Below are 21676 nucleotides of genomic sequence, written 5' to 3'. Positions count from 1 at the left end.
CTCTTGCTATCTCTCTCAGAATTACCTTCTTGATCCAAACCAGTCAGGTTTCAAGACTGTTCATTCAACTGAGACTGCTCTTCTCTGTGTCACGGAGGCTCTCCGCACTGCTAAAGCTATCTCTCTCTCCTCTGCTCTTGTCCTTCTAGACCTGTCTGCTGCCTTTGATACTGTGAACCATCAGATCCTCCTCTCCACCCTCTCCGAGCTGGGCATCTCCGGCGCGGCTCACTCTTGGATTGCGTCCTACCTGACCGGTCGCTCCTACCAAGTGGCATGGCGAGAAGCTGTCTCCGCACCACGTGCTCTCACCACTTGTGTCCCCCAGGGCTCAGTTCTAGGCCCTCTCCTATTCTCGCTATACACCAAGTCACTTGGCTCTGTCATATCCTCACATGGCCTCTCCTTTTATTGCTACGCAGACGACACACAACTAATCTTCTCCTTTCCCCCTTCTGATAACCAGGTGGCGAATCGCATCTCTGCATGTCTGGCAGACATATCAGTGTGGATGACGGATCACTACCTCAAGCTGAACCTTGGCAAGACGGAGCTGCTCTTCCTCCCGGGGAAGGACTGCCCGTTCCATGATCTCCATATCACGGTTGACAACTCCCTTGTGTCCTCCTCCCAGAGTGCGAAGAGCCTTGGCGTGACCCTGGACAACACCCTGGAGTTCTCCGCTAACATCAAGGCGGTGACCCGATCCTGTAGGTTCATGCTCTACAACATTCGGAGAGTACGACCCTGCCTTACACAGGAAGCGGCACAGGTCCTAATCCAGGCACTTGTCATCTCCCATCTGGATTACTGCAACTCGCTGTTGGCTGGGCTCCCTGCCTGTGCCATTAAACCCCTACAACTCATCCAGAATGCCGCAGCCCGTCTCGTGTTCAACCTTCCCAAGTTTTCTCACGTCACCCCGCTCCTCCGCACACTCCACTGGCTTCCAGTTGAAGCTCGCATCTGCTACAAGACCATGGTGCTTGCCTACGGAGCTGTGAGGGGAACGGCACCTCCGTACCTTCAGGCTCTGATCAGTCCCTACACCCAAACGAGGGCATTGCGTTCATCCACCTCTGGCCTGCTGGCCCCCCTACCTCTGCGGAAGCACAGTTCCCGCTCAGCCCAGTCAAAACTGTTCGCTGCTCTGGCACCCCAATGGTGGAACAAGCTCCCTCACAACGCCAGGACAGCGGAGTCACTCACCACCTTCCGGAGACACTTGAAACCCCACCTCTTTAAGGAATACCTGGGATAGGATAAAGTAATCCTTCTACACCCCACTTACCCCCCCCCCCCCCCAAAAAAAAAAAAAATAATAATAAAAAAACATGGTAAAGTGGTTATCCCACTGGCTATAAGGTGAATGTAGCAATTTGTAAGTCGCTCTGGATAAGAGCGTCTGCTAAATGACCTAAATGTAAATGTAATAGATTAAGGTAGAATATGAGTTATGGTTCAAATATGTTCATTTTAATTAGGTTTTAGAGTGATAAAGAAACTGAGGAAAAACTAAATTGCTACTATGTATACCACCTGAATAATGAAGAAAAATATGCAATTTGTCAACTCCGTAAAACATCAACTCTGTAAGATTTTTGTCAAATGTCAACTCCGTAAGAGTGCTGAAATAACTGATAGAATGGTTATGCTTTTATTGGTGATTTTCAAATGAATTATTTTCCATATTTTACTAATGTGTCTACAGAACTTTTAATTTTAGAGGCAAATATACAGTGCATTCGGAAAGTATTCAGACCCCTTGACTTTTCCACATTTTGTTACGTTACAGCCTTATTCTAAAATGGATTAAATAGTTTTTTCCCCTCAAAAAAACACACACAAAAAACTGAAATATCACATTTACATAAGTATTCAGACCCTTTACTCAGTACGTTGTTGAAGCACCTTTGGCAGCGATTACAGCCTCAAGTCTTCTTGGGTATGACGCTACAAGCTTGGCACACCTGTATTTGGGGAGTTTATCCCATTCTTCTCTGCAAATCCTCTCATGCTCTGTCTGCTTGGATGGGGAGAGTCGCTTCACAGCTATTTTCAGGTCTCTCCAGAGATGTTAGATCGGGTTCAAGTCCAGGCTCTGGCTAGGCCACTCAAGGACATTCAGAGACTTGTCTCGAAGCCACTCCTGCATTGTCTTGGCTGTGCGCTTAGTGTCATTGTCCTGTTGGAAGGTGAACCTTCGCCCCAGTCTGAGGTCCTGAGCGCTCTGGAGCAGGTTTTCATCAAGGATCTCTCTGTACTTTTCTCCGTTAATCTTTCCCTCGATCCTGACTAGTCTCCCAGTCCCTGCCGCTGAAAAACATCCCCACAGCATGATGCTGCCACCACCATGCTTCATCGTAGGGATGGTGCCAGGTTTCCTCCAGACGTGACTCTTGGCATTCAGGCCAAAGAGTTAAATCTTGGTTTCATCAGACCAGAGAATCTTGTTTCTCATGGTCTGAGAGTCCTTTAGGTGCCTTTTGGCAAACTCCAGTCGGACTGTCATGTGCCTTTTACTGAGCAGTGGCTTCCGTCTGGCCACTCTACCATAAAGGCCTGATTGGTGGAGTGCTACAGAGATGGTTGTCCTTCTGGAAGGTTCTCCCATCTCCACAGAGGAACTCTGGAGCTCTGTCAGAGTGACCATTGTGTTCTTGGTCACCTCCCTGACCAAGGCCCTTCTCCCCCGATTGCTCAGTTTGGCCGGGCGGCCAGCTCTAGGAAGAGTCTTGGTGGTTCCAAACTTCTTCCATTTAAGAATGATGGAGGCGACTGTGCTCTTGGAGGCCTTCAATGCTGTAGAAATGTTTTGGTACCCTTCCCCAGATCTGTACCTCGACACTACCCTGTCTCGGTGCTCTACTGACAATTCCTTTGACTTCATGGCTTGTTAACTGTGGGACCTTATATAGACAGGTGTGTGCCTTTCCAAATCATGTCTAATCAATTTAATTTACCACAGGTGTACTCCAATCAAGTTGTGGAAATATCTCAAGGATGATCAATGGAAACAGGATGCAACTGAGCTCAATTTCGAGTCTCATAGCATACTTATGTAAATAAGGTATTTCTGTTTTTTATTTGTAATACATTTGCAAACATTTCTAAAAACCTGTTTTTGCTTTGTCATTATGGGGTATTGTGTGTAGATTGATGAGGAACATTTTTAAATTAATCAATTTTAGAATAAGGCTGTAACGTAACAAACTGTGCAACTAGTGAAGGGATCTGAATATTTTCCGAATGCACTGTATGTCTGTTTTGAGTATCTGTTGTCAACTCCATCAGAGGCTTGTCAACTCCGTCACTGATTGCCAACCCCCGTAAAATATATATTTTTGTCAATATTCTGAATAAATATTTTAATAACTGTTCTGCAACATATGCTTCAACTATTTAATAATTTTCTGCGCTAGTAAACCTACGGGATAATGTTAGCTTTGTAAATGTTGTTTTATGTTCTGAATCTAGAAAAACAGGCCAAAATGCTAACGAAGTTAGCCCTGAAGCATTATATAGTGCTATAAAACAAAACAAAAAGAAGTTTGGATTTGTATTACAAATTTGAATATCTGATGTTAGAATGAAACAATCAAGGCCTTCAAACACTTGTTAAAAAGAAATAGCCTTTTACGGAGTCCAGTTTATTGCATTGTTGTTCCTTTACATGGTGTGTTAGCTGATACTTTGGTTTATCAAAATATATATTTCAAATTGTGTTAATATTAAGAAAACATTTGTGAAAGAAAAGTTGAGATCGTACAGTCTTTAAAGAATCCCTGAACTACAGACAATAATTATATGTTGAAACAAGACAACTCACTTTTGTATTTAATTGACACATTTTCTCATCAGAAAAACAAGACTGTAGATACTGTGTACATAAACGTTCAAACCTAAATCACATGATGGATAGACAGTACGTCAAAAAGCTATCAAATGAAGAGCACAGCTACTGGTTCTAGGGGCGCAAAACAAAAGCTGTACTGCCAGAGCCACAAACGTCTCCAGCTCAGATTGTCCTGGTGTTTACAAAGATGATCTTGACCAAGACAGCCAGCCAAGACTTAATACCATGTTTATGTACAGTATGACGTATACACACTCTGGCCAAGTTCATCAAATTTCAATATTCCTAGAACGGGGCACGATCTGAGTCGGGGTTGATTCTATGGCATTAGGCCCTACCCCTCTCCTAAGACTCCTAAACACCCCTATCCAATGACTTGGGAAGAGAGACTACTCGCTTGAGTGGGAAACATCATGTAGGAGGCGGTCACGTTGGCAAAGAGCGTGTGAGTGCTCGAGAGAACATCCATCATGCCAACAAAACATTTGAGTGGAGTGGGAGGGGGGGCTCCAGTACTCTTCCATATGAAGCACCGCCCCCGCTGCACCCTAATTTGAGATGTGTGTGCGTTATTTGAACTTTCGTATATACATCTTCCATTGAACATCATTTTACGAGGTTTGGTCTTAAGGCTAATTACTTTAGGCCTCAATGTTGAGTGTTTTCGCACTAGGACTTCAACCTGGCTTAAAATCTGTTTTCCAGTCATGGCATATCCAAACCTATCCTTATGCTAGTGGACATTATATTGTTTGGGTTGAGGTAAGAGGTGTGGACGGAGAGGAAAGGAAAGTTTCAAGTATTTACTGTCTTCAATAACCACTTAGGAAACTCCAGGTCAAGACTCAAAACGTATGGCTATGACCACACCACAATTAACCACAGGGAAGGAGTAGGTCAGAGAGAAATATAGGCCAAGGTAAAACACTTCACTTCAGCAAAACAAATTTGATGTATACATTGCATACTCAATCAAATTTCAATAACTTCAGGACAAGGGATATTTCACCCAAATTACAAAATGACAAGTTTGTTTCCTTACCCTGTAAGCAGTCTATGGACAAAGTATGTAAACCTTTAAACAAAAATGTAAATAAAAAATAGACTGCGCTACAGACGGCTATATCAGTCCGCTAATAAAGGGCAGACATTTTTTTCTAAACAGCATTTGTTTTTTATAGATCAGATTTTTCAGGGGTTGCTGCAGCACCCACAGAATCCCTACTTCCTGCTGTTATGGTTCCAAACCTCTCTGCCAATAACAGCTCATTTTCTGTTTTCCCCTCCCCACTCAAACCACTCCTAGCTTATTTTTGCTTGAGAAATTGCTCTTTGCTAAGAAGCTATTTATGTTTCTTTTTTTTACCATATTAAATGAAAACAATTACATGAAGGTACTTCATCTTTACCCAGAAATGATTTGATATTGAGATAAAAATGGCTGCATTGACCTTTAAGGGTGTGCAAGGCTCTGTAATGTTAGGGATACATGTTGCCCCATGTATCATTTTTGCTTACGAATTACTGATGAATAATAATAATTTGATCGTAAAAAACATATTCTAACTTTGCAATAGGTCTGGTACTGTAGTGGCCATACATTCTAAGGCCTAGAATCTAGACCTTATCTAGACCACTGACCCTTCCGTCATAAATCATTCAAAAGGGTGAGAAAGTTAATTAGAGTATTCAGACTCTGTGTCGTGCCACCTTAGTGAATGTCCCACAAAAGTGACATAGTTAGAGCCCTCAAATTCGACACCTTCTCATTAAGTGTCCGGTAGAGTCGAGTCCAGCAACATTGTCCTCCGCTCAGTCTAGAGGCCCCCCCACCATTAAAGAGTCCGAGAGAAATGTCACACATGCTCTCTGCCGGTTATCAGCCAGGGGTCATCTGATGTACTTACATAAACATCCCTCTGCGCTATTTACGCACAAGCTGCCACCTCCGAACCGCTACGCCATCTTGACCCGCCATGGAATGCCAGTCGTCAGCCCTATAGCATGTTTACCTCTGCCTAGGCCCTACGGAAACTATGTATTTGTTACGGTCATGGACATGATGCGATTGTTCTATGTATAATCATAGCCGCGGGAAGTAGGGGTGCTGAGGGTGTTGCACCACCCCCTGAAAAATCAGAATACACATTTCTTTCTCTTACAAAAGTAGTGCACTGGGCCTTTAATTGTGTTAGCTGACTGATATAGACATCTGTAGTGCTGGCAAAAACTTTTTTCAGCATCTCTGCAGTAGGTAACTGTATAATTAAGAACCGTATCTTGCAGGATTCAATAGTTGGAATTGTAAGAGTTGTTGCCCTGTCCTTTTCTCTGGGATTGCCATTCTAATGGAATCCAGAAAGAACAAAGCCATGTCCTCAAACATTTACATCAAAAGGTGCAAAGTTATGGGCAAAGACACAAAACATCCACATTAAAGTGCTGAAGCGCGTAGCGCTTAAAAATCGTCTGTCCTCGGATGCAACACTCACTACCGAGTTCCAAACTGCTTCTGGAAGCAATGTCAGCACAAGAACTGTTCGTCGGGAGCTTAATGAAATGGGTTTCCATGGCTGAACAGCCGCACACAAGCCTTAGATTACCATGCACAATGCCAAGCGTCAGCTGGAGTGGTGTAAAGCTCGCCACCATTGGACTCTGGAGCAGTGGAAACGCGTTCTCTAGAGTGATGAATCATGCTTCACTATCTGGCAGTCCGACGGACAAATCTGGGTTTGGCGGATGCCAGGAGAACACTACCTGCCCGAATGCATAGTGCCAACTGTAAAGTTTGGTGGAGGAGGAATAATGGTCTGGGGCTGTTTTTCATGGTTCAGGCTAGGCCCCTTAGTTCCAGTGAAGGGAAATCTTAACTTTACAGCATACTATTACATTCTAGACGATTCTGTGCTTCCAACTTTGTGGCAACAGTTTGGGGAAGGCCCTTTCCTGTTTCAGCATGACAATGCCCCCGTGCACAAAGCGAGGGCCATACAGAAATGGTTTGTTGAGATCGGTGAGGAAGAACTTGACTGGCCTGCACTGAGCCCTGACCTCAACCCCATCGAACACCTTTGGGATGAATTGGAACACTGACTGCGAGCCAGGCCTAATCGCCCAACATCAGTGCCCGACCTCACTAATGCTCTTGTGGCTGAATGGAAGCAAGTCCCCGCAGCAATATTCCAACATCTAGTGGAAAGCCTTCCCAGAAGTGGAGGCTGTTATAGCAGCAAAGGGGGCACCAACTCCATATTAATGCCCATGATTTTGGAATGAGATGTTTGACGAGCAGGTGTCCACATACTTTTGGTCATGTAGTGTACAGTACAAAACTCTATTGTACATAGGTTGGTCATCTAGGTTTGTACCTGTAGACTTTCCATCACCACAGTAATTGAATACATTGAGACATCAAGTGGTTTGTGATAATGTGATGATGTGGCTCAGTTGGTAGAGCTAGGGTTGTGGGTTCAATTCCCATGGGGGACCAGTATGACAATGTATGCACTCACTACTGTAAGTTGCTCTGGATAGGAGAGTCTACTAAAATTGAAAAGGAATGAATAGACCATTTGTTTTCAAAGAAATTAGTTGCATTTGCAAAGTATTTCAAGAAACTGGAAAACATATCAAGCACATATTTTAATTTACTATTTTGTACAGATAATTATCAGACTCAAGTTACAAATGCTGGTAAACACTCAAATGCATTTTTTTTTTTATCACAAAAGTAGTGCACTGGGTCTTTACTAGTCCTGTATTAGCAGATGGATGTAGACATCTTCAGCAGGCATTTTTCTTTCTGCATTCCCAAAAAAAACAACCTCGCAGCACCCCACACTACTTCCCGTGGCTACGCGTATCATTGATTCAAATTCAACCCCTATAAAATATTCTGAACACCAGTATATGTAATGTGCAATTTGAGGAATTACAAAAAGATGTCAAATTTACAATAAAAATGTTTGAATGAAAAGCTGCTTCTGTACTTCAAGTGAAAACATGGCCGCCAAACTAACATAGAATGCTACAACGTTGCAAATATCGGAGACAGACAAGGTTTATGCAAATCTCGGATGAAAAAAAAATGTTAGTCTAAAAGAAATGAGATGTCTAGATGCTTTTTATAGTGGAGATCAAGTTTATAAAGTGCCCGGCTGGGCTGATAATGTGGATTGCAGTCAGATGGAACAGAGTAAATAGCCATTTTAACATCATACAGTAGATTTAGCCGGTGGTAACTTGTGGAATAGACACCGGCTGGAATGTAGTTTTAACCAATCAGCATTCAGGATTAGACCCACCTGTTGTATAATGCTATATAAAGTGAGGCAGTCTATAGGACCAATGTTTCCAAGGCCTGCAGTTTTTCCAAACAGTGTCATAATGCATATGAGACAGATGGTGAAATGGGTATTTCTATCCAGGATGCTTCTGTAAATGCACCCTGCTGCAGTGATGTTGCTATGCTGAAAATTCTGTGTTATGCCAGCCAGCCCCCAGCACAAAGAATCCCACTGGTCACGTTCTCCATGTCAGGTTTATTTTGCTGTCCTGCTTTTAAAAGCCTGTATTGTGCAACTGTTGTGTCATGCCTACTAACTCAGTCATAGCACCAGAATATGCATCACAGCTGGCTAGGTGATGGATTAGCCAAAATCTCTTGTACAAGACAAGTCAATTTTCCTCACCATTTTAAAACACATTTGAATTCTGTAATCAAATTCTATTTTCTTTCAAAATGGCAATCACCGAGTGGAGTGTAATGCAGTTGAACCCAGATTAGAAAACATTTGAATTCACATTTAACACATGACAAAGTTTAAAATGTTTTATTGTCAAAAAGACAAGATTTCCACTTCCTTTAAAAAGGAATTTCAGTTAAAAATCCTCAGTTGCTTAAACAGCACTGCAACCGTCAAGCATTGAGAACGGTATTGCGATGAAAACGTCGAGAAAACAAGGTATAAAAGATCAAGCTCTAAAGAACTCCCGTGGAGCTAGGATCTAACAAGTGCAAAACAAATTTACTTTGATTTTAACATTTTCTAAATGGCAGTTTAAGGTGTCTGCATCTGTCGAGGTTGAGAGCCTGCACCATTGATGAGCAGCATGTTCACAAGGACAAACAGTCAATGACTCGCTAACAAACATTCACATACCCGCAATTCAGCACTGAACCCTTACATTATGGCCCCTGACCATTTTCCAAGTCCTGCTCCTCTAGGTGTTTTTACTTTGCTCAACACAGTAGACAAATCTGGAAACAAACTTTACAGACTGATGCAACTACAAAGTGGCTAGTGACTGAACAAAAACATGTACTTACTAAAATGTGGAAAACCAGGACATCAAAACATTAAACACCAAATATTTATCGTCATGAGTAGGAAAATGATTGATAACCAAAGACTATCTACCAGGGCAGCAGGTAGCCTAGCGGTTAGACCAGGGTTCTTCATTTCCGGTCCTGGAGGGCCAAAACACCTCTGTTTTTCATCCTCTCCTTCTAATCAGGGGCTAATTCAGACCTGGGACACCAGGTGAGTGCAATTAACTACCAGGTAGAAATAAAAAAACAGAAGTGTTTCAGCCCTCCAGGACCGGAATTGAAGAACCCTGGGTTAGAGTGTACGGCCAGTAACTGAAAGGTCACTGGTTTGAATACCAGAGCAGAGAAAAAAAAAGAAAAAAAAAAGGTTGATGTGCCCTTGAGCAAGGCACTTAATCCCAATTTGCACCAGGGGTGCTGTACTACTATGGCGGACCCTGTAAAACGACACATTTCACTGCACCCATCCGGTGTATGTGACAATATAAATATATCCAAAATATTACATTTAACTTTAGCTGATTGGAAAACTTTGTTCAAATATTTTGAAGTCAATGAGTAATGCTAATCTTGTTCAGGCATTAGACCATAATCCATTACAGTAACCAAGCCTCGCCCATCCATTTTTAATAATCAGCTGTACCATCCTGGACATTGGAACGGACAGGCTGGTTGACCGGCCTTTGGACACCTCCGATAACCTTCGTATTCCACTCCTCTATCACATGACAAACTGTATTCATACAAAAACCATTTAGAAAATAAGACCCTCCAGGAGTGATTTTTACATTCAGATGCTTAAGTGTAGAAGTGCATTGTACCCCCCCCCAATCCCAGAAGTCCCACCTTCCGCCATCCCCTCAGTACTCTACCACGGTACCAGCCGAGGAGGAGTAGAGCTTCTTCTTGATGAGCCGGAAGCCCGGACTGAGTTTGAGCACATGCCTGAAGCCTGGAGTGAAACAGGCGCCAATGTGCAAGAAGTCTCTGAGGCTGGGCCAGGCGCTGCCATCCTGCTTGAACACCAGCGTCAGCTCGAAGGTGGGCACCACGTCTGCGTTGTACACGATGCGCTCCAGCTGCTTGCAGCACTTCTCCTGTTCCAGGTGAATGTAGAGCACACAGCCACGCATGCCGCATGGCTCGCCCGACGACAGGCGCAGGATATCGCGCGCTATCCTCCGAGTCAGCTTCTCCGGGACTAGCACCTTTGAGCAGTGCAGCGTGGTCTTTTTGGCCCGCGACAGGCAGTTCTCAAACATCTTGGCCAGCTGCTGACATGTCCGGTCCTCAGACACCTCCACATTCAGGTGGGATTCAGCCAGACAGTGGTCCCAGAAATCCAGCTCTAATTGCAGACAAAAAGACAATAGTTGAGTGAAGGATTTTAAGGCAAAAGCTCCTTATGGAACTCAGTCAAACACTGAATACAACAATAACATTTGATGTAGCGTCTCAATAAATTACATTTGTTCATTCATTTAATCTGAGGGCTTAATAATGGATAAACAAACATTGTAAAGATTGCCATCCCAAGTGTCCCTTTCAAGTCAGTGAGAAAGAAATGAGACCTGAGCCAAAGTCATGGTCCATGGACTGCTTTCAACATAACTGTCTATATTCAAATCATTGACAGGAGGGGCATTTTTTTTTGTCATTTAGTAGACACTCTTATCCAGAGCGACTTAGTGAGTGCATACATTTTCATACTGGCCCCCCGTGGGAAACGAACCCACAACCCTGGCGTTGCAAGCGCCATGCTCTACCAACTGAGCTACAGGGGACTTACAGGCATCAGTGACAGAGTTCAATGTTTGAGAGAAGTCAACATCCAAACCCCCCAGAAGCAAATTAAACCTAAAAGTTATAATTAATTACAGTAACGTTACAAAATTAGCATAAGGCATCTATGTGCATTCAAATCTCACATTGACACATGCCAGCAACTTTCATTGACGAATAAACGGAGTCCTGTAGGGTAGCACAGAGCTGATGAGAAAAGATGACTTCATCTTTTGTTGACTTCACCATCCACTCCCTCCCTCCCTCCCTCTCGCTCTCCATTCTTCCCTGCGCTGCAGCTATGCGCCAATATTGGAGTAAACAAGCTCTGAAGACTTTAGAAATGCCCAGTTGCATAATAGGCCTACACATGCAAGTATACATTGTAGAAGAATAAAATGAGTTCCAAGCTTACCATTGTCGATACAAGCCTGGTCGTATCTACGGTCAATCAATTCTGATATGCATTCAGCGTTTTTACTCTTCAGTGTGCTTGTAGCAACAACCATAGCGACACTCCGTTTGTTCCTTTAAAGTGATGTAAAAACAACGGGAAAATGTTCAATTACAATTGAGCAACAATTTGCAAGCCAACTTGGCATAGATGGCTTAAAATGTGATACTAGCAAGCAAACATTCGCCAACTTGTCATCAAAATAAAGCTTTTAAGTTAACTAAGTGGGCTAACTTGCATCAAGTTACAACAAACGTTACCTAGCTAATGTTTCGAAAATGTGTATAATAACATTTCGGATTAGTTCTAATGTTGTAGCAGATCGTTTGGTTGCAGCATCAGAGTATTCAAGAAGGACAATAAAATAGACTCGCTTACCTTGATGTTTGTCCAAATTAAATTACTTTAAAAAAATAAAGGTTATCTTATAAATACTTTCCAACATAGGCTACACAACCACACAGCCTACATCTAGTGAAAAGCGTCGGGGGATATTTATACCCTTCTCCTCACCGATGACGCAGTTTTGACCAATCAGAATCATTTTATCATTCTGGAACTTGCTGAAGTTTACCAAGCAACACACATCGCGCTTGTCAGGGCGCTCAGATAACGTCTGCCCGGAGGCACATGATTGGCCACGGAAAAAATTGCATCAACCAATAATCAAGAAACATTACTTTGTTGCTAACTGCATTTTGCAATCACTCACCTGCGATAATTCATTAGGCAAAAAGTGTTAGTAGTCAAATTATTACCCCAAGGATGATATTCAACAGGTAGTCTCCTAAACTCATGTATTTTTTGTGCTTCATTGTTCAGAATGTAATGAGATGTGTGCATATCTATGGTTGCTACCCTACTTTTTTAAAATCTGTTTTGTGTCTAACAATAACATTATATTATTAGTGGTTGAGAAATGTATGACCAGATGGATTGCACATTCATTTTGCACTCTGGGTACATTTTAGAGGTGGAGTAATGGCTCTAAAATGGCTTGACACTCTCCTAAATTTCATTTAGAAAACTGAGCATAAAATGTTGCTTTTCTTACCACATCTACGTGTGTGTTATTTTTTCCACCCAATCTTCTGTTTTGCAGCCTAAACTAACCAGATGAAGCAAAACAACACTTTTTTGTTGTTGTTTTATTCTTACTTTCTTGTTTAAAATAAATGCACTGTTGGTTAAGGGCTGTAAGTAAGCATTTCACTGTAATGTCTGCACCTGTTGTATTCGGCGCATGTGACCAATAAAATTTGATTTGATTTGAACAGGTCCATATTCCATTAGCTGTTGTACTAATTGATCATTTACAATATTCAGTATAACATATTTTCCAAACAAGGACTTCCAGGTCATCCTGAATGGCGAGACAGTTGCTTCCAGACACCTCTGGAAATGGGATCTTGGGGTGAAATTGGTTGAAGGAGTAATAGAACACATCAAGGGTTACCCTGACGACTCACACAAAATTATTCTGCTGCTCTGTCATTCGCTGCATACTTTAGTCTGAGACGGCCATCATTGAAGTCGTTGGTATTGATGAGTGCAACAAGGGGTGTTTTACAAACAAAGTCATCAGTGATTGGATCGTCTCTAACCAATCAGAGTATCAAAGCCAATGATGAATTTTCAAACTGCCGCTTTACCCACGTGTGTTCTGGCTTTAGCCCAACCCATCGGTTTCTGGATCAATCAGGTAGCCCCGAATGTGTTCGCATTCGGTGGAGGATCAGGGAGGTACTCAGATCCAGACTCATTGCTGAGAAGAAACTAACGTCCGTGGGCGTGGCGTAGCTTTTGGCTGGAGCAAGGAGTCTGTGTAGCCAGGCAAATCAAGGGCCTCCTCCCACCTGAAGGTAAGTGCAGTGAAGTATTTTGTCCTTGGTCTCCTGTGCATCAGAAGACTGTGTTAGCCCACTGAGCTAGCCTAGTGTTGCTTTGGGGAACTTACACGTCTTCATTAACTCATCACATGAGCATTACTCACCAAACCACCTCAATCTTTTTACCCCCCTTCGCCATCCTCTTTCTCAGAGAACCATGCAGGTCACGGAACCAATGTGAGAGACTGGGTTTGAACCCAGGTGTCCTGTGTCAGAACGATTGGGAACTATTTCACGCTGGGAAGATTTTTACATGACATCCTGCACGGCACAAGATTAGCCCTTGAGCTAAATCCTCAGCTCAGGAAGCAATCACCAGTCTTCAGTTCTCAGGCAAAGTTACTCATCACAAATTTGTGGCTTACTGAACCATGTACAGTATGGAGAGGCACTGGTAGGTTTGTGTGCATTGTTCAATAAGCTGTTAGAAGAGTGATGCTTAACAATGTAGCTGCAGCACAACAGCCACACTCGGGGAATCCATTATCAATCCCTCTCAACAGCCATTTGATTTCCCCCATGCAATCCGACTCCCCAGGCCTGGCCTTCCCTCATTACAGCTGAGGGTAATGGAATCCAGCGCACCAGGGAGCTCCCACTGTCACATGGATAGAACAAGATACCCCTAAAAAAACACAGTCACATGCATTGCCAGTGCAGCTGGAGACTAGAAGAAAAGTTAACATTGCTAATGTTTTAAATTTAATAAGGGCATTACACTACAGCCAGTCTAATATTTGCTGATAAGGATGCCGCTTTCATGTGCTAATCGGAACTAGGAGACTCGGAAATGTCCGACTTGCTAACTGGTTGAAGTTATACACATGCTGCGTTCATGACTCACAAACAGGGTTGCCAGGTCCCTCTGGCAGGATTCCCTAAAACCTTCCATAAGGCCATTTCCCCTCACACCTGTATAAAGTTAAAACGTTATGGCACATACAACCGATACCAGTTTATTTGGTGTTTTTTACATTTCATATAATTTCATAAATGTTGCAGGCCGTAAAACTATGTTCAGACCCATTGTCAAGTCCCGCCCTCTTTAGTTACTGTTGCGAGGTAAGACACTTTTCCCACCGCAAATAATATTATTTATTATTATTATCTGCGCATGTGCACGGGCGCGCTTCACACATTGTGTAATGTACACGAATGCGTTCTGAAAAAAATTGTGATATAAACACCGAATTGTTTTATTTTTCGTGTGCCTGTCGCAAATTTCCAATAAGTAATTTGTGTCTATTTCACAATAATCTGTGATAGTGGGTTGCGTGTTGCAGTATGATTCTAGGTCTGTTGACTGGGGCTGACCAGAGTAAGAACAGCACATGTTCTCGTTTTCCTCCATTTTGCTATCCACTCAATTGTCATTCCTTAATTTCCACCTTCACCTTCTCTTTCTTTTCAATCAACTCACACAGCCCAGCCCAGGTACAATGGGTTCGGAAAAGTTTTCAGACCCCTTGACTTTTTCCACATTTTGTTACGTTACAGCCTTATTCTAAAATGGATGAAATAGTTTCCCCCCCTCAACAATCTACACACAATACCCCATAATGACAAAGCAAAAACAGTTTTTTACAAATGTTTGCAAATGTATTAAAATAAAAAACTGAAATATCACATTTACATATGTATTCAGACCCTTTACTCAGTACTTTGTTGAAGCACCTTTGGCAGCGATTACAGCCTAAAGTCTTATTGGGTATGACGCTACAAGCTTGGCACACCTGTATTTGGGGAGTTTCTCCCATTCTTCTCTGCAGATCCTCTCAAGCTCTGTCGGGTTGGATGGGGAGCGTCTTGCACAGCTATTTTCAGGTCTCTCCAGAGATGTTCGATCGGGTTCAAGTCCGGGCTCTGGCTGGGCCACTCAAGGATATTGAGAGACTTGTCCCGAAGCCACTCCTGCGTTGTCTTGGCTTTCTGCTTAGGGTCATTGTCATGTTGGAAGGTGAACCTTCGCCCCAGTCTGAGGTCCTGAGCGCTCTGGAGCAGGTTTTCATCAAGGATCTCTCTGTACTTTGCTCCGTTCATCTTTCCCTCGATCCTGAACAGTCTCCCAGTCCCTGCTGCTGAAAAACTTCCCCACAGCATGATGCTGCCACCACCATGCTTCACTGTAGGGATGGTGCCAGGTTTCCTCCAGATGTGACGCTTGGCATTCAGGCCAAAGAGTTCAATCTTGGTTTCATCAGACCAGATAATCTTGTTTCTCATGGTCTGAGAGTCCTTTAAGTGCCTTTTGGCAAACATCAAGCGGGCTGTCATGTGCCTTTTACTGAGGAGTGGCTTCCATCTGGCCACTCTACCATAAAGGCCTGATTGGTGTGCTACAGAGATGGTTGTCCTTCTGGAAGGTTCTCCCATCTCCACAGAGGAACTCTGGAGCTCTGTCAGAGTGACCATCGGGTTCTTGGTCACCTCCCTGACCAAGGCCCTTCTCCCCCAATTGCTCAGTTTGGCCGGGCGGCCAGCTGTAGGAAGAGTCTTGGCGGTTCCAAACTTCCTCCATTTAAGAATGATGGAGGCCACTATGTTCTTTGGGACCTTTAATGCTGCAGAAATGTTTTGGTACCTTTCCCCAGATCTGTGCCTCGATACAATCCTGTCTCGGAGCTCTACCGACAATTCCTTCGACCTCATGGCTTGGTTTTTGCTCTGACATGCACTGTCAACTGTGGGACCTTATATAGATACAGTGAGGGAAAAAAGTATTTGATCCCCTGCTGATTTTGTACGTTTGCCCACTGACAAAGACATGATCAGTCTATAATTTTAATGGTAGGTTTATTTGAACAGTGAGAGACAGAATAACAACAAAAAAATCCAGAAAAACGCATTTCAGAAATGTTATACATTGATTTGCATTTTAATGAGGGAAATAAGTATTTGACCCCTCTGCAAAACATGACTTAGTACTTGGTGGCAAAACCCTTGTTGGCAATCACAGAGGTCAGACATTTCTTGTAGTTGGCCACCAGGTTTGCACACATCTCAGGAGGGATTTTGTTCCACTCCTCTTTGCAGATCTTCTCCAAGTCATTAAGGTTTCGAGGCTGACGTTTGGCAACTCGAACCTTCAGCTCCCTCCACAGATTTTCTATGGGATTAAGGTCTGGAGACCGGCTAGGCCACTCCAGGACCTTAATGTGCTTCTTCTTGAGCTACTCCTTTGTTGCCTTGGCTGTGTGTTTTGGGTCATTGTCATGCTGGAATACCCATCCACAACCCATTTTCAATGCCCTGACTGAGGGAAGGAGGTTTTCACCCAAGATTTGACGGTACATGGCCCCATCCATCGTCTCTTTGATGCAGTGAAGTTGTCCTGTCCCCTTAGCAGAAAAACACCCCCAAAGCATAATGTTTCCACCTCCATGTTTGACGGTGGGGATGGTGTTCTTGGGGTCATAGGCAGCATTCCTCCTCCTCCAAACACGGCGAGTTGAGTTGATGCCAAAGAGCTCGATTTTGGTCTAATCTGACCACAACACTTTCACCCAGTTCTCCTCTGAATCATTCAGATGTTAATTGGCAATCTTCAGACGGCCCTGTATATGTGCTTTCTTGAGCAGGGGGACCTTGCGGGCGCTGCAGGATTTCAGTCCTTCACAGCGTAGTGTGTTACCAATTGTTTTCTTGGTGACTATGGTCCCAGCTCCCTTGAGATCATTGACAAGATCCTCCCGTGTAGTTCTGGGCTGATTCCTCACCGTTCTCATGATCATTGCAACTCCCCGAGGTGAGATCTTGCATGGAGCCCCAGGCCGAGGGAGATTGACAGTTCTTTTGTGTTTCTTCCATTTGCAAATACTCGCACCAACTGTTGTCACCTTCTCACCAAGCTGCTTGGCGATGGTCTTGTAGCCCATTCTAGCCCTGTGTAGGTTTACAATCTTGTCCCTAACATCCTTGGAGAGCTCTTTGGTCTTGGCCATGGTTGAGAGTTTGGAATCTGATTGATTGATTGCTTCTGTGGACAGGTGTATTTTATACAGGTAACAAGCTGAGATTAGGAGCACTCCCTTTAAAAGTGTGCTCCTAATCTCAGCTCGTTACCTGTATAAAAGACACCTGGGTGCCAGAAATCTTTCTGATTGAGAGGGGGTCAAATACTTATTTCCCTCATTAACATTTAAATCAATTTATAACATTTTTGAAATGTGTTTTTCTGGATTTTTTTGTTGTTATTCTGTCTCTCGCTGTTCAAATAAACCTACCATTAAAATTATAGACTGATCATTTCTTTGTCAGTGGGCAAACGTACAAAATCAGCAGGGGATCAAATACTTTTTTCCCTCACTGTAGGTGTGTGCCTTTCTAAATAATTTCCAATCAATTTAATTTACCACAGATGGACTCCAATCAAGTTGTAGAAACATCTCAATGATGATCAATGTAAACAGGATGCACCTGAGCTCAATTTCAAGTCTCATAGCAAAGGGTCTGAATACTTATGTAAATCAGGTATATCTGTTTCAGTTCTTTTATAAATGTGCAAACATTTCTAAAAACCTGTTTTCGCTTTGTCATTGTGGGATATTGTGTATAGATTGATGAGGACAAAAATGAATTTAATCCATTTTAGAATAAGGCTATAAAATAACTAAATGTGGGAAAAGTCAAGGAGTCTGAATACTTTCCGAATGCTCTGTATCTCTCTGCAGACCTACAGTACACAGGCACACCCTCTCCATCTATCTCTTACAGCCGTCTTGCTACATTTGGGAATCTTTACAACTCCTTCTCTATTTCCTCCTCCATCTGGTCACTTCCTTTTCTGAAATGAGCAGTTCATGAGAGGCATTGTGGTTACACCGTGAACTGCAAAAATCTGGCAAAACAACAATGTTTATGTCTGCCCCCTGCCGGTTCAGTGTTCAATTTCAGTTGAATCCTAAGCAGATTGGGTTTGGGTGTACTCTGCACTGCACTTCCTCGTTCAAGCAAATGACTAGCAACATCTTAAATTCCAAACCACATTTTGTGTGAGAGCTAACATTGTGCGATAGCAGTTTTCAGGTTACATGTCACAAAATAGTTTTAAATCAACTTCCGGTAGTTGCGGCATGGCTAACCCCAACTCATAAATTGGAGAATCCGGCTTTAGAGGCCTGGTTGAATCCAACATATTAAGAAAATAAAACTTTTTAATGGACAGAACTGTATTTGGCACTATGGTCTGTCAAAGACTTTGAAATGGCTGTAATGAGAGCAATAGTCTTCAGTCCCTCAGTCTGCCTGTGACCTTCAGTTTTAGTGAGTAAGGCGAGCGCTGCCAAACTCTGCCTGTGAAATATTCCCATCTGTCGAATCAGCTTCCCTGAATGAGGCAAAAGTATCCCTGGTTGAGCTTCACATTACTAATCCAGTGCAATGGAGGCGGATCCTCTTGTTATCTCCCTGCCCAAGGGGCCTGGTATGCTGCCACCCATAGCCTCTCAGCGATGCATGACTCCTATTGCATCCCCTGACCTTCCTGTGGAATCTAACAGGAGACCCAGCATGCCTCTTGTGTTGGGTTGCATTCTTCTTCTTCTTCTTCTATGGTATAATGGCGTTCGCAACATGTGCATTCCGCCACCTACTGTGCGGGTGGATAATAAGGATCACAAAAGGAAATAATGTGGGTAAAAAATAAATAAAATATCATACAAACTATTAAAAAAAGAAATTAACTAAACAAAATCAACACAGGTTCAAAAGATCTTGTGAGGGCGGGACATTTCCTAGTGACAATAGTCCTTGCAGTGCTTCTGCCCAAAAAACGTATTGGCTGTAGATAATGATGTTCAGCTTCTTGGACGTCTTAGACACTTGTGTTGTACAATTAATCACTGTGGCTATAAATGCTACAAAATCCACTTTCTTCACAATGAGTGTATCCAGATCACTTGATTGACTTAAAACATTAGCAACTGGTTGCAATGCATCCACCACCATGTCTTCTTCAACACTATGGCCTCTTGCCCCTTTGACTCTCTTCACTGCCTCCACATAGGAGATATGCTGTACAGCCCTGATCCTTGACACCTCAACCTCTTTCACCCTAACAGGACACTCAAGTAAGTCCAGAGTATGATCCCCACCACAGTTGCGACATTTTCCATTCACAGATTCTTCAATACCATACTTTTTCCATCTGCAAACATTTGACATGTCTTTTACAATTCCCACACTGTAGTGGTTTGGACACAAATGCTCTCACTGCATACCTCACATATCTAAGCTTCACATATTCAGGTAGAGTCTCCTCAAACAACAATAGTATTGATAGGCTTTTCTCCATCCTTCGATTTACCATACGGGTCAGGCAACGTGCACTGACCACTCCTGGGATTTTCCGAATAAGGTACTTGTCATCTATATCTAACGAGACTCCTAGCTATAACTCCTTTGGCAGGTGCCCTGCTCCGAAGATCAATACAGGTAACTTCTGACGTGGGCAATTTTGCCAGATCCAGTGCACGCTTCTTCTGTTCTTCATCGACACAATTACCCAAAACAAGGCCGCTTCTAGTCACCTTGATTGAAACCACCTTTCCCACTGCTCTCTTCACAGTCCTCGATAGTACAAATGGATTTCCAAATGAACCTCCTTGTCTAAAAAACGCATTATTGGACAGCTCCTTGTCTTCAACTTTTTCTTGTTTTGTTCCATTCTTTGAGTTCACTATATTCCATTCATTGTCACACACTTCACTTGCCGCACTTTCAGATTCAAGCAACAATTCAATGGACGTTGCCATTTTGGAACTGTCATCCATCTCCTGTGCGTCTCCCTTCTTCCTTGTATTTCTCTTCCAGAGAATCCCCAGCGACGTAGTACAGTTGTCACTAGTTCACTATAATAAGCAGGTCATGTCTAAGAGGCAATTTGTTACCTGAATTGTTGAATTGAATCACCGGTTTCCTGTTTTAAAATGGTAAACGTTGAAAGCAGTGTTGCAGCAGGTTTCTTTTATGATTAAGCTGAAACTGAAGGAAATGTTTGGCAAGGCGACACCAATGAAAGTAAACCCACATCGCGTGTTAAATGGAGTCATACAGTGCATACAGGTCCCACAGTTGACAGTGCATGTCAGAACAGAAACTATACCATGAATTCCAAGGAACTGTCTGTAGATCTCCGAGATAAATTTGTGATGAGGCATATATCTGGGGAAGGGTATAAAACAATTTCTAGAGCGTTGACAAACTGAGCAACCGGACAAGAAGGACCTTGGTCAGGGAGGTGACCAAGAAACCAATGACCACTGACAGAACTACAGAGTTCCTTGGTTGAGATGGATGAACCTGCCAGAAGGACAACGGTCTCTACAGCACTTCACCAATCTGGGCTTTATGGGAGCGTGGCCAGACAGAAGCCACTCCTGAGGAAAAGGCACACGACAGCACGCCTGGAGTTTGCAAAAAGGCACATGGAAGACTCGGAGAGCACAAATTGTACTCTTTGGCCTGAATGCAAAGCGCTATGTCTGGAGAAAACCAGGCACAGCTCATCACCCATCCAACACATCCCTACCGTGAAGGATGGTGATGGCAGCATCATACTGTGGGGATGCTTTTCAGTGGCAGGGACTGAGAGACTGGTAAGGACAGAGGGAACAATGAATGGAGCCAAATACAGGCAAATCCTTGATGAGAACCTGCTTCAGAGTGCAAACAACATTAGACAGGGGCGAAGATTTACGTTCCAACAGGACAATGACCCACAAGCATGCAGCGAAAGCAATGGAGGTGACCCAGTGCCATGTTGAGATGGTTGAGGGTTGACGAGAGATTAACTGCTTCTCTTCTCATTTTTATGAGAAATATTACTGTAACAAATTCCAGATTGTCTGCATAATCGAATAACATTCAGCTCAGACACCTGTACATTCCCCACAAGACATGCCACCAGAGGTCTCTTCAGAGTCCCCAAGTCCAAAACGAATTCACAGCTCCAATTACTCAAGCAAACAGCAAAATTACCTTTAAAAAATGGATTAAAATACTAATGGAACAGCAGGGACTGTGTGGGGACACACATACAAACACACTCACACACAGACACTGTAACACACATTAGTTTTCAGTTGTATTGTTTGTATTCCTTTTTTTGTTGTATATTGTTGTATTTTAAATTTGTGTAACTGTCCTTTTCTATTAGTGCATCAGCGTTTTGTTACTTGTCATGTTTTGTGCGGACCCCAGGAAGAGTAGCTGCAGCTTCTGCAAAAGCTAATGGGGATCCAAATAAACAAATGGCAATGAGTAGCAACGCTCCATGGGTAGGGAGTAATAGTAGTCTATGAGGTGTCCTCTGGGGTCATTCCCTGACTCATCTCTTTGCATGTTATCATTTTTATTTATTT

The 21676-nt window shown here is 43.1% G+C and overlaps 1 protein-coding gene across 1 annotated transcript; it reads right to left on the bottom strand.

Annotated features, from left to right (window-relative positions):
• Positions 1 to 8676: 8676 nt before the first annotated feature.
• LOC311132307 (DNA damage-inducible transcript 4-like protein) lies at positions 8677 to 11884 on the bottom strand. The gene is made up of 3 exons (XM_084165554.1): positions 11806 to 11884; positions 11389 to 11501; positions 8677 to 10539 (listed from the first exon to the last, which is right to left on the bottom strand). Exons 2-3 carry the CDS (start codon positions 11480 to 11482, stop codon positions 10052 to 10054), a joined length of 582 nt encoding a protein of 193 aa, XP_084021680.1. The 5' UTR covers positions 11483 to 11501; positions 11806 to 11884; the 3' UTR covers positions 8677 to 10051.
• Between the last annotated feature and the right edge of the window lie 9792 nt (positions 11885 to 21676).

This window comes from Coregonus lavaretus (assembly GCF_964263955.1).
Source record: "Coregonus lavaretus genome assembly, chromosome: 7".
In the NCBI taxonomy this organism is placed as follows: domain Eukaryota; kingdom Metazoa; phylum Chordata; class Actinopteri; order Salmoniformes; family Salmonidae; genus Coregonus; species Coregonus lavaretus.
This window is presented reverse-complemented; position numbering and strand designations above follow the sequence as displayed.

Excerpts from the sequence above, each read along its gene's own strand:
- LOC311132307 (XM_084165554.1), bottom strand. The coding sequence starts at position 11,482 with ATGGTTGTTGCTACAAGCACACTGAAGAGTAAAAACGCTGAATGCATA. Across the intron at positions 10,540-11,388 it reads CCAGGCTTGTATCGACAATG|AGCTGGATTTCTGGGACCAC; the intron begins GTAAGCTTGGAA and ends GTCTGCAATTAG.